Raw genomic sequence first — 13,945 nt, forward strand, 5'->3', positions numbered from 1 at the left:
ACACTAGGCTGTATTTTCTAAATGCGTTACACAATTGTAAGCAATTTCTTTCATTGTAGTAGTAATGTTTTTCTTACTGTGGACCATAAAAGGTTGTATAGAAAAGTTTCATGTTCACATATTGCTGTTTTCCCCCTTGGCTGCTACATGTTTCTTTAAATACACTGCTATTTAAACCTAAGTTATGATGGGTGTATCAGCAGACTCTTGAGTAAGCAAACAATTTTACAGATTGTGAAACAGGACACCATTTAAAATGCTTTCTATTTATGTTCCTGAGCTTATGGAGGCACAGACTGATTTAAACACACAGTAATAACCAAAACTCCCCTTGGGCAAATTATAAACCTTACAATTGTGACCTTCACCTTCTTATTGCTGTTAACTGATCTCACAAAGCTTGTGAGATGTTTGGAGATCCAATTAGAGAAACTAGGAGACAATACAACATACAATGTTAAAACACTTGGAAAATGGTTTAATGATGTTTACAACAAAAGAGTACTGTACAGTTACAGTAAAAGATTATCTTTATATATATAAAAATTACAGCAGACAAATGCATCTACACAAATCTACCATTTATCCTGACTCACATAATTAAATTTCTACACAATCTTTCTGATCTAAGCCACCATGTTGTAGCGGTTTCAAACCGATAGCAATAAAGAACTGTGTCCCCACTCTTTGAATTAAAGACAGCCATGTAGCTGTTTTTGAAGCACTAATCCACATTTCTAGTGTGGTCTGGTATTTTTAGGTATAGTGTAAACTGTAACATACAAACAAAAAATTACAGAGGCTTCAAACAGAGAGCTACAGTGTATCAATCCCAATAGGAAGATAAAAGGGAACAAGTAATTTTTATCGATCAATTTTAAAAGGGGGACACAATCCTTCAGCTATAACTGCAGTGGGTGAAAATGCAAGTATACAGAATGCACATCCTGTGAAATCTACAACTGAATTAATATGTACACTTTTTTAAATCATGGTAACCGGGCAGTGAAAACTGATATCACGTACATTGACACACCCAAAACATACAAAAATACTATTTTTAAACTACCAAGAGTAAGACAGTTCATTATTTTTTCTCCATGCTATGACTGAAGAGAGCAATACACCAAAACGAACAAGAATTCTTAAAACGACACAAAACCTTTTAATTATCCCAGAAATATACCAAAATATACATCTAAGCTTTGGAATTACTGAGGTTAGACTAATGCAAGTGCTGGGTAAATGCATTTAATACACAAGCCTAAGGTTTTGCAAGAAGAAACAAATCTTTGGTATTTGCGTCAGGCGAACATTTAATATTTGGATTTTTGCTTTGGGATAGAGCTTGTAAGATCCTACAACCCCCCACTAAGTTAAAAAAATCTGTTAAAAATCCTTCATTTACCAATGCACAAGAACATTTACAGACATCTATCTAGCATAAGGTTGAGGACTACAATGCATAGTTGCACAGTGGAACAGTGTAGAAGGAACAAAGTAAAATAAAAGAAAAAACCCCAGAAAACAAAAAGCTAGCAGTTTAAGAACAGTTTCTCCTAAGCATTTGCAGTGCGCTCAGGAGAATACCTCAGTGTGTATTAATTCATATCACCCAGCCCACAAAAGGGTTAATATAAGTACCCATCAGAGTAGCCAATTACATCCCCTGTCTTCAGTCCCCCAACCAGTAGCAAAGCACCTGAGGGTCTGTCATTCTTAGGAGACAATCTCCTCCTTGATTAATAGGCAGCTTACACAGACATAGACAAAGACAGCCACATGTTAACCTGTAATTACTCTTGTAAAATCGTCAGTCAAAGATGTCATAGATCCTTTACGACCCAATGAAGGCTAAAGAACCAAGAGTTAACAAATGCATGGGAATTCTGAACACTACTTGAAATTTAATGGGTAAAAAATACTTGAACAATCTTAAATGTTACATATAATGACAAATTCTGCCTATACCCAAGGAGAGGTTAATTATGAATATGTATATACATCAACAACAGGCCTTTATTTCTTACGCAATCAAAATCACACAAAAACGTGTACCACCCCAGTTTGATACTCACGTGTCTCTTTGTAAAATAAAGACTGATGTAGGACTGAAGACTGTTTAGTTCATACAATCAATAAGAAGTCTTTGGTTTTCTCTGAAGAAGTTGTCTGGGATCTACAACCACACTAGCAGTACAATCACACCAACATCTACATTCAAAAAATCAACAGGTAATGGAACAAGGATTGTCAAAAATTAAAACATAACTTTTGGTGTCACAATGTATTTTGAATAATGGAGAAAAAAGTGTCAATAGTATACATTTGGTGTTAAAGAGGTTGCTTTGAGAATAATTTGGAAAAATAACAGTAGAAGGTTGCGATCTACTGGAAAGTGTCGTCTTGAAGCTGCTTACTAGACACAAAACTACTTGGGATGAAAAACTACATATAAATTAATCAATAATGCCAGAAGAATATGGGTCAGCAACAAGTTCTTAACATTAAATAAAACCTAAAATTGCAGTATTCCCCTTTAAATAAGACATTCATGAGTTTGTGTGTTATAACTGACTGTACTGCTGCATGGTACATATATCTCCTAGACTTACAAGTGTACACTAAGCGGACATGAATAAGCCACTCTGAGGGGTTATTTTTTTTTCTTTAGAAGATTAAAGCAAGTTCACTCTGTCACGAGTTAGAAATGAGGTATACAACAGCTCCTGTACCTGTAGTGGATACACCAAAGAACCCCACCACACCCATCTTTAGTACACAGAGAAAGAAAAGAAACCCTCCTAATACAAACCTCTTAATCTGCACATTTATATTAAATAAATAAAATGAACATAGATTTGGAACTACAGACTAGCACACAGACACTGTGGCTATTCCATTCACAGGCAGATACTAGAAAATACAATCCTGCCCAAAAGCTAGTGTTTCACTCTATCCTCTAGAAAATCTCATCAAAATGATTTTGGGTACAACTAGACACACACGAAAGCCACAATTCTAGAGTCTGCTCTCTGGCTGACGAAGTAACAACTGGCGTCAAGATAATGAAACCAAATAGAGCTAACTGAAAGGTATAGAACATTTCTTAGTTTGTATGAAAGCACAGGTATTTCTTTTTCTTCCTCTGTGTTTCTGTAGGAACATTTTTTTTCTTTAATAAAATCTTTGTTCCAAGTGCTCTTCTTATGCAATTTCATCATCTCATCATTCCTATGATCTACAAGACAACATGTTTTAAAAAGTAAAGTCATCTATTACAATTACTATTAATACCACCTTCACATATTGTCTAGAGGAAAAAAGAACATCAGTAAAGCTTTCATAACAAAAATGCCAATCCTCTAGGCAAAAATAATAAAGTCTAACTTAAAACTCAAAAGATGGGAGAACAAGTTCACTGGTTCATTATCAAAAGCAAAATGTAAGCATTTTACAACTCATAAAAAAGATCAAGAACTTATAACTTAGTTTATCTGTTGATATGTTTGGTATGTATATAAAAAAGTATGAAGCACATCTTTATATTCTCTTAGTGGACAAAGGCTGAAATACCAGTGCCAACATCACACACTCACACAAAATATATATTAAGATTCATTTTGAAGCGTCAACCTTGATTAGATAAACCAGTGATCTTGTCGTCTGTTTCGATGATAAAATCAAAATGATTGTTAACCACTCATCTTAGAAACGTTTGCACAACAATACAACACAGAAAAAGCTGAAGATCAGGTGCTTAGAAGTCCATGACAGTCCACTCAGAAGCACCTTTTAACCAGGTACACCAGTAAGGCACCCAGGGAGGAGTGCCAGCAACAGCCATTTTACAGTAGCATTTTAACATCCGGTCCACCTTTCAGGTGCAAGGAGCAGGTTCTTATTTTATTTTTTTGGTCTAGACAGAAGTATTTAGCATTGCTATCATAAAAGGAAGTTAAAAAGTTATTGACAATAAGCATGACAAACCACTACATTCAATTTATAACACAAATAAAAAAAAAGTCCCTATGTCCTTACGAGATAAATATTTCTGTAACATCAACACCCACCTCCCCCAATCCCCTCCCTATACCAGTTAACCAAAAGATAATTGAAGAGAAAGGAACTACACAAATACAAATCGGGACTAATAAATGGCAAGATGATGCATGCTCTGTATCAGGCCACATAAAAACCAACTGAGCTGCAGAGGAAAAAGGCGTTTGCTTTGGCAAGTAGGATCACAAAAGAATTATTGTTTAACAAGAGAACACCCCAAAAGTAGTAGTATTTATCAATATTATTTCCTATAAACTTTTGTTTTTTCTTAAAAATGTACAGCAAAGTCACATAAGTTATTAACAGTTCATCTACATTCTAGAACTAAAATGGTCGCGGTAACATAGTTTTACAGCTTTATGTTAAAGTGAACCTTATTTGCTAAGTGATGCTGAGGTATTTTATTAAAGTAAAAAAAATTAAGTAATCAAGCAAAAGAATATGCAAGCAAAGAATGTGCTGTGTACAACAAGGGCTTTTAGACACTTATATTAGCTGCTTGTTTGAACATTATTAGTAATACTAAATGACTAGGTACAGTGTAACACCTCGAAAAAAAACTAAAGACATTGATACATTTTGGGCCATTTCCGCAAATATAAAAAAAGACACTTTGGGAGAACTATGTGATGTCTGTTGTGAAGGCAGCAGATTAATGACTCATTTAAAAAAGATAAAATGGAAGAGTAAAATTAAAAACTGTGAGGAGTTTCTGGTTGAGTCCTTTCACAGTTTCTTGGGCCTCTTATATCATCTATAATCAGATACTGGTAACGTTCCTAAAATTTATATAAAAAATAAAGTTTGATATTTTAAAAGATAATAGCACTAGCACAGTCAACTCCAGAGATGTGACTGTTTATTAAAGCAGAAATGATCCAAAATTAAGCATTGTGAAGACCCCTGTATTCAGCAAAAATCAGCAAAAAATAAACAAAATTTTTGTTGATGAATCCTTATCTGTAGAGTGGTGGGATAAAATGGTTCCATACTGTACCTAGTTTGAATTTGTTAAATCTGTTCTCAATATACCTGCAGTAAAATCATGTGACGACATTTCTATTGGAAAGGAAGCCAGATTTCTTGTAGATTTTACACCACTGTAATATAAGAAGTTCGTTGTGTGTATGGTTTAGCTTTAATAATTGTCACTTCATTGAAAATCTTGATTTTCCTGATTTTTACTGTATGATTTATAAATCGCGTGACAAACTGTCTGGCTATTTTTGTTTTTCAAAGTGTTGGACCATTTAGAAAATTCGAATGCTGAAAGCCCTATAGGTGAACAGTAATTCTGCCAGAAGAAGCAGTTTTTTTAAAGAAGGATAAGAGCAGCAAATGGGGGATTTTTTTTCCGTCAGTAGCATCCAAAATCCTCACTGCACATGAACTGCACTTAATACAAACTATCTCATTGGTACAGCAGCTTGCTAGAAAATGACTTTGGTTCAAGCTTTGTAAGATGGCTGGAGATTGTTAGGGGAAACAGCCACACTAGATCTCTCATTCTACAGTCCATTTTCCTAATTAAAAGGATGAACATTGCTAGTTTCACCAGGAAAACAATGAAATCTGTCGTTTTAACCATCAAGAAAAAACAAAAATCATAACCATAAGCCCTAAAATTATCAGTACACACCCTCTCCGACCATCCAACCATTTTTGTGAGATCTATATTACACCATTTATTAAATATACAAGAGACAGGGGACAAAATTGTTTTGTAAGACTTGTCTCGGCAACCTTAAACATTCAAAATACCTGACTAAGCTACTAAAGCTGTTCAAACCATTTCCAATAATTCAGATGCCAAACGCGATCCTAGAGAGTCGGGTTTTCATCACGGTGCACAAAGTGCTCAAGCAACACAAGTTCCCCGCTTTCCTGTAATTTCAGCATCAGGTCAACATTTCATTGCGTTTTCTTGCATTTAAAAAACTCCACCTCACTGAAGAATGAGGAAATAGAGATACTATTTTCCCTTAACTATAGTGAAAAGTCTTTGGATATTGAAAATATTGCATTAATTTCTCTAAAGTAAGCCTCTTTTGACAGCTGTATACTTATGCTATATTATAGTTATTAACAGTAGATTCAGGTAATATTTTTGGTATACATAGGGAAGGAGCTACCACTTTACAAATGGGGTTGCACATTCTATTTATAAAGATTTTATAAATGATATATATATAAATAAAGTACTTATAGAGTGACAAATGTGATGACAACCAACCTTTACTGCAGGCTAATTGCAGTTAGTTACAAAACCCTAATACTGGCCATATCCTGTTCAACACTCCTAAACTCTAGGTTTATTTGCAGAAGGCAGCTTGTTCAATCTATAAATACTTTAAAAATCTATAACAACTGGGTTATTATCCATTTCTGAAGTACAGTTTTGCAACCCCTACACTAAAGTGTGACCCGGAAAGAAAACAAATGTCTCTCAAATTAAAGAAAATGACAGAATCATTTTTCCAAAGCAAGGGAACTGTAGATCTATCCAGTTTCGTTTTTGGTACAGATACTGTGCACATGTAGAAGGAAAAGTCTGAAATTTAAATGCACAAAAATAAAACATATTTCCTTTCAATGTTTACCTCTTAAACAATAGCCATCACTGAAATCTCAGTCACTTTCGTCATTTTAGTCTCCTTTCTCTATCGCAAAGTGAAATTAGTTAAAACAGCCCCATTTCTTTGTTTAACACATTAGCACTCGAGATCTAAATGTGCTGAGAAATGTACAACTTGAGAATTTTGAGGAGTCCACTTAAGTCCCAGCAACACAATACTAACTTTTAAAGTGTGCAAAGCACCCACCAACTGAAACCTAATTCCAAAAGCAAAGGTAATTACAAGTGTGCATTTAACGTTTGCTCTTCTTCCTGAAAAACACAGCTAGAAATTAAATCAGCAGCTAGCTATATCAAAAGCAAAACTTAGAACCTCAGCTACCACAAAAATAGGCTGATTCTACTGGGATCTTCTGACCCCCCTTTGGCAAACACTCCCCTCATCAACTTTTCCAAGTCTAACTTCTAGTCATGATCACAAAGGATTGCACGTATGCGGATTTTGCATACAACTCCTACAAAAGCTTACCGAAAAAATTAACTTATCAGTGTAATTTCTAGTAATCCACTTGTACAAAAGGCTGCTTAATCAGTGTTTCCAGCAAGACAGACAGAAAAAGGAAAACCAGTTAAGTTGCATTATTCCTTTACACATAAACCAGAATATAAACAGATCTAATCAGAATATTATTTCCTAGGTCAGTTTGACAGCTTCCTAACCACATTTAAGATCTCAGGGATTACGCAACTTAAAAGAAAATAATTCTCTGAACAGTATGCACACGTTAACTTAAAAAGATCTGCAAGTTTAAACCTGCAGAAATTAAGACAAAAACTCAGTACTGTTTTTTTTAAAGTATAACAAACACCATTAATAAACAAAAAGGCCTGTACAACAGACCTGGGATTAGAAATAAAATAACCAATACCCTACTAGAACAGATAAGCAAAAAAAACACCATTCTGCAATGTTAACGAATAACAAATTCAGTATCATAACTCAGCCAATAAAGTCTTAATTTTTTGGTTAGAATTGTCTATGTTAGTTGAAGAATGAATAAGGTAAGTCCCGGAAAGACAAAATCAAAAACGTTTTCATTCTGCAAAGTCATCATTCTGCTTTTGAACAGGTGTGCCGGAAACAGAAAAGCACACCGCTTTGTTGAGATGCTAAGTGATCCTGCTTGGAGATGACGTTTCGACAAACAAATAAGGATCACTGCAACAGAGGTTTAGTCTCTTGCAGCGCTAACGGTGGACTAACGTACGCAGAGTTGCAAACCCAAGGGAGAAGGAAAAGGCTCCTGGCACAGCACACAGGCTGAAGTAGGGGGGCAACGGAGGGTAAGAGGGATAGAGAAAATAGTAAAAATGCTTTGTTTTTTTAGTGGGTTTCTTTTCTTTTTGGTGGCAGCAAAAGAGAACAATCAATTGAAAAGGACAAAAAAAAATAAAAGCAGAGGAGCCTTGAGTTCACTGAGCCTTGGAGGCGGTAGTGATGGTGGTGGCCGCGGCAGGCCCGGCGACGGAGGTGACCGCGCTCTGGTTGGACTCGCCTGCCGCGGAGGTGACCTGGAGATTGAGCGCCTGAGCAGAGGCCCCCGCAGAGGCTGCCGCAGAAGACACCAGGCTGACCGGGTTGCTGGTGAGCAGAGAGAGGTTCTGGGGATTGAGGAACAGCGGGGCAGTCACCAGGTTGCCGCCTGCATTGGCATTAGCAAACAAGAGATTTCCACTGCCATCCAGGGAGGTTATTGGAAGAGTCCCACTAGATGCAAGAGCTAAAGGGAGAAAAGAACACAACATTAAAAAAAACATCAGAATTAAACTTCACAATTATGTAATTGTTATAGTGGGACTGAAAGCTGGTTTAATCAAAAGCATTCAGTATGTTCAGCATACAAACTGTATCTAAAATGTACAAATTCTAAGACTGCCAAATTGCATATTGCATGTCCATTTTATTTATTTTTCTGCATAGACAGTATTTACAGCTAGTCACACATCAGCAATCGGCATTTTGCTGATCCCCTTCTGTTCAAGAAAAAGAAGGTGTTTCCTGCAGCTTCTTAATAGGCTCAGGGACGTCTAACTCGGGATGTTAGACCAATCCTCCACATACAATCTCCCCAGCTCCTTCAGAATACATGGCCTGTACTTATGAGCCGCTTTCCTTTCTTCATATTCCATTGTACTGATTTTAGGAGATTGTGATGGCCAACCAAGACCATTGATATTATTCTTCCTCCTCTCAATTATATAATTATAAGGACACCAAGACCTGAAAATGCAAAATAGCTCCAAAGCCAAAATAATAAATCTCCATGCTTCACAGAGGAGATGACATTCTTTGTCAAGCGAGTCATTGTTTCTGCGCCACATGTATTGCTCATACTTGGCATCGCAGGTTTGAACCAGCAACACAGAGCCCAGTCAGCTCTTGGAGCCAGCATCTTCATTGCTTAAGTTTCTCAGGAGCCACCCATTCATTTTTGGAGTTCCTGTATGCATTTCATAGTCAATGGAATCATGCTTAACCAAGGTGTGGCATTTCAGAATTTCATTACCCGGAATATGTCAAGGGTTTTATGCAACTTTAATTTTAAAAAGTATTGGAAGACAAACTGAAAAAGTAACTCACAGACCTTGAATCGTCGCAAGGGTGCTGTTGCTCATCAAAGCTGGGCTTAAAGCACTGCCAAGGGTTCCTGGATTGAGGCTAAGTAAGGCACCACTGAAAGAAAAAAAATTTCTGCAAGGCCAGCAGTGCAACAGGATTTTTGTGAGATTATTTCCTGATGTTCTTTCAATATCACATGCTTCCTCTACATTTTAATGTTACAATCTCATATCATTAAAAATGCAATGACACTGATGCCAAAGCACAAACATTTGATAGAATTCAAGCTTGATATCATTGTGACGAATAAACTAGCAAAGCAATGGAAATCTCTCTCTACTCAAATGAAAGCCTCACAAAATCACAGGCAAACTGAAAGTGGAAACAATACAAGCACCATGATTTTAAGATACATTTTTATTTTCAGTTCCCACCCACAAATGCAAAATTGTGTGATTTTAATGAGTGTGATTTGCTTATCTGAGAATCAAACCTATACACTCACTAACAACACCAATCCAAAATAAACTTTAATACAGTAACAAGGTTTTCAACAGCATCAGTGATATGGTGTCTAAAACTGTTAAATTACCAAGGGCACAAATCAAATAATTAGCTTGTCTTATTTTCCCAGGGAAAAGGACAATCTCACCAGCAGTGGAATTTTAGAAAGAGAGAAATTACCAAAATTACTGTTCAAAGCAAAACTGGGATCCTTTTGCCACAGACTTTGGAAATCATTTTTGCTAGCTGAGTATTATTGTTTACATCAGGAAAACACCCATCAAGTAAGAGTGGACCGCAGACGTCTCATGAATTATTTGCTCTGTAAATATGAATGTTTAACAGTGTTTGCAGCCATCTGGTGTGAACAGCAGCTCTCAGCAAGCTCGGTACACACAAGCATAACCTGGGTAAGGGGCCGTCCAAAGGCGCCGTCCTTCGGATGAGACTTAAAAGCGAGGTCCTGACTCTCTGTGGCCATTAAAACTCCCAGGGTGTTTCTCGAAAAGAGCAGGGGTGTTACCCCTGTGTCCTGGCCAAATTTCCCCCTGGCCTTTTCCAATCATGGCCTCCCAGTAATCCCCATCTCTGAACTGGCTTCATCACTCTCTTCTCCCCCCCCAATAGCTGGTGTGTGGTGAGCGTATTGGAGCATCATCCAGGTGGTGCTACACACTGGTGGTGGTAGTGGGATTTCCTATTTCATGTGTTAAGCACTTGGAGATACTGCAGAAAAGCACTACGTTAGAGTAAGGACTGTTAAGAGACAGCGTCTTACCCTGGCGAAAACTGAGAGGATGCCATGAGGCCCGGGTTGAGCCCAGCTGCGGCGGCCATAGCCGCCAGGCCTGCGTTGGTAGGCAGCTGTGTGGCAGCTCCCTGCAAAGCGGCCGACAGTCCCGGCGCGGTGACCATCACCTGGCCGCTGCCGAGGGGAGAAGACATGGAGGAAGGGGCCTGCGTGGTGGTGCTGGTCTCCTGCGAGCTCGGGGACTCGGTGATCGGAGCGTGGAGAGACGTGGGAGAAGGGCTCAAGGAAGGCGAGGTCACAGCAGAGGAAGCAACAGGTGTTGTCGAGATGACGGACGCAGTGTTTGTAGTGGCTGGCCCAATTCCTGTTGTGCCTGAAATAATAAGCGGTGGAGACACAGCCCTTCAATAACTACAAAGCATACGAATAGGCACAACATTCGCAAGTAAAAACAGGAAAAAAACACATGCTTCAAAATGCTGCTTTAAGGCAATGGGATCCTGCCAGCTGCTGCTCTACAACTGTAGAGGCACTGTTGTAGTAAAGCTCATTAAACTCACTATTCACTATTATTATTCACAGTACCACCATCGAGTTACAAAGACTCATTTTCTCTCACAATACTGTGCTGAATTGGCTTGGCTTATGGTCGGCCTCGGAGCATGTTCCCTGAGGCCTTCATGTGAGCAGATACAGAAATTTAACTGCCAGTGTCCGCCAGTAGATGTCAATGTTTCGTCTCAGATTTGGGACTTTTGTCTATTGACCAAGAATTAGGTCTCTTTTTGTGTCCTTTAAACAATGTGTTTTAGCTATATTAAATACCCAACTGTGAGAAACTGAGTGGTAACATCTTTTTTTATCCCCTGCTATATATATCTCACCTTACGTCAAACTACATTGTTAGGTTATTAAATCATCAAATAGCCCAGCTGTTTTACAAAGACATCAGTGTTGAAAGACTGTACAATACTATAAAACAACGTAATTGCTATAATTATACACCATTATCAACAATCTACATCTAAAAATATGTATTAAAGTTTGAAATAATTTAAGCACATATACAACTACGTAAATTAAATAAAAAAAATAAGTTCTGAACTTTTTTAATTTTTATAATTTACAATAACAAAAATTCATAAGTTAACAAAATATAAATGACGGTGATAATAAAAATCATACCTGTGAAGCCAAGATTAGTTACAGTCAATGTAGTCGGCGTATTACTGGTCACAAGGCTAGCAGTGCTGGGCACCTAGATAAAGGAAAAAGAATTAGACTTGGAGCTCAATATTCTGAAGCTTGTACTCTTCGGAATCAGATCAGATTACCTTCCTCATTTGGTAACAATCCTACTGTACTAAATTTAACTGGAAAACTACTTTAAGTGAAAAAAGCCCCACTTGAAATACACTTTTTAATTGTTTTCAGTTGCAAATACACTGGATTCTGTGGAGTCAGTGCAACAAACAATTTCTATGCCACAAACTTGGAACCAACAGTCCGATTCCCATATTAACCTTACACAACGTTACAACTAAGGGTAAATATAGAGGGCATTTACAAACTAAAGCATACTCCTTGCACTTTCCAATATACATGATACGCCTTTTATTTTACTAACTGTAAGGATGAAAACTTTTAGGTTATACAAATCATAAATATATGTATATGCTGCTGGAAGTATCAAGTATTTGTTCAGCTTTCAGATTCTTTAGTTTGCTTTATGTTGAAAATGCAGTGAAGTGTTATGAAATTATTCCTATAGCTTAAAGTGCCTTCTTTATGAAATGCAGAGAGAATACATTAGATTTCACCATCCTGGGTTTTTTTGGTGTTGAAATCAATTACTATGTGTAGTTATTACACCATTCATGAAATTATATTACAAAATGTTCACTAAGACTACTCTAGACCCAGGACGAGCATTCTGGGTAAACCGAGTTAAATCAGCTTGTTAAGAGTTTAACTGGACTTATTCAACAGTTTCTTCAAGCTTTTCAGCTGCTGGCGTTTTAGACCTAAAAAGGCTACAGATATACCACTCCTCCAGGAACAGGCTTGGTCACTGTGATTCTAGACCAGGAAAACTGAGACAAAGACCATGAGTGTTAACTTAAGAAACAGAAGTAACTCTTTCAGTCACGGAGCACATTTAGGAGAGAATTAGTGTTTTGCACTGCAGTCTTCCTTTGCTCTCTGTACCTTGTGTCCAGTCACTATAAGATCACCTTGCTTCTCCATGAGACACCCAGACAGGGAGAGAAGCTTGGGGTCAGAGCGCAGGATCAGCCATTTGTATGGCAACCCTGGAGCAGTTGGGGTGAAGGGGCCCTGCTCAGGGGCCCAACAGAGTAGGATTCCTCTGCCGGCTGCGGGATATGAACCAGCAACCTTCCAGCCACAGGCACAGATCCTTAGCCACAGAGTCACTACCATAATACTGTCTTTAATCTAGCTCAGTCTGAGTGTCCATCCTCTACTGTTAACTTAACATCATCTTCTGAGCACCCCTCTGTTTACTCAAGAAATTATGGTTATTATCTATTGTCCATTTGTGTCTCTGCTTCTGCTAGATGAAATAAGGCTAAAGTAACTGCTGGAACCAATTTTTTTTTTCTTATGGACGATCGTAAATTCGTGGCTTTGAAAAGGAATTGCTGATGTAGCTTGCCATCCATTCTGACGGGAGTTTATTTTCCCCCGCAACACACAATGTTTTTTTTTCCATGAAAAAAAATCTTCATAAGAATTCTGACTTCTTAGAACATTCCACTAATATTTATCAACGGAATGCATGTAATTACATTCTTCCCCCATCGAGAAGAAATGAGACAGAAAGTCTTGATCAGTATAAAATATGCAGTCAGCCAGGCAGTTAAAAGCTAGGGTTCTTACCATTGTGTTTGGGTTGGGGAAGATTGCTTTGATAGGAGTGCTGCTTGTACTGCCACTGCTAGGTGGGTTGATCCTTTTTTCTTTCTGCCGTCGATTACAGAACCAGACACGGATTACCTCCTTCTCCATGTTCAACTGGTCGGCTATCATTGTGATCTCCTCAGAGGTAGGTTTTTGGTTCTGCTTGAAAATGTAAAAAAACCACACATTCCCTTTGAACATATGGATGCCAATATCTGCACTACACACAACAGATTAAAAACACCAAAAGTCTTTCTTAACTAAGTTCACACAAGTCATTAAATACATATAGTTGTGTGTAATAAGCCAACATATTGTCTTATGAATATATAGTACACGGCCTTAAACATTAGCATATACCATTTAAACATACTTCAAGGCATTTTTACTTCTTTATTATAATGACTATATTAAGACCACATTTCAGGCTTTAATCACTTCTAAAACCCACTCAGCATATTACAGAGAGCAAAATGTATGTTCTGATATTACAGCAAGTGAGATACAGCCC

The 13,945-nt window shown here is 37.6% G+C and overlaps 1 protein-coding gene across 8 annotated transcripts in view; it reads right to left on the reverse strand.

Annotated features, from left to right (window-relative positions):
• Positions 1-452: 452 nt before the first annotated feature.
• pou2f1a (POU class 2 homeobox 1a) overlaps positions 453-13,945 on the reverse strand; it is a 55,071-nt gene continuing 41,578 nt past the window's right edge. For 4 of the 8 annotated variants that reach the window (XM_088647725.1, XM_088647773.1, XM_088647762.1 and 1 more), the window contains 5 exons: positions 13,414-13,596; positions 11,698-11,770; positions 10,540-10,885; positions 9,283-9,389; positions 453-8,418 (listed from right to left, as the gene is read on the reverse strand). In XM_088647725.1, the coding sequence (XP_088503851.1) occupies positions 8,111-8,418; positions 9,283-9,389; positions 10,540-10,885; positions 11,698-11,770; positions 13,414-13,596 (1,017 nt within the window). In that variant the 3' untranslated portion in view covers positions 453-8,110. The remainder of the gene's footprint in view (positions 8,419-9,282; positions 9,390-10,539; positions 10,886-11,697; positions 11,771-13,413; positions 13,597-13,945) is intronic. The other 4 variants (XM_088647745.1, XM_088647781.1, XM_088647734.1 and 1 more) reach the window with 3 other exon arrangements.

Source organism: Lepisosteus platostomus, chromosome 2, assembly GCF_059453375.1.
Source record: "Lepisosteus platostomus isolate fLepPlt1 chromosome 2, fLepPlt1.hap1, whole genome shotgun sequence".
NCBI lineage: Eukaryota > Metazoa > Chordata > Actinopteri > Semionotiformes > Lepisosteidae > Lepisosteus > Lepisosteus platostomus.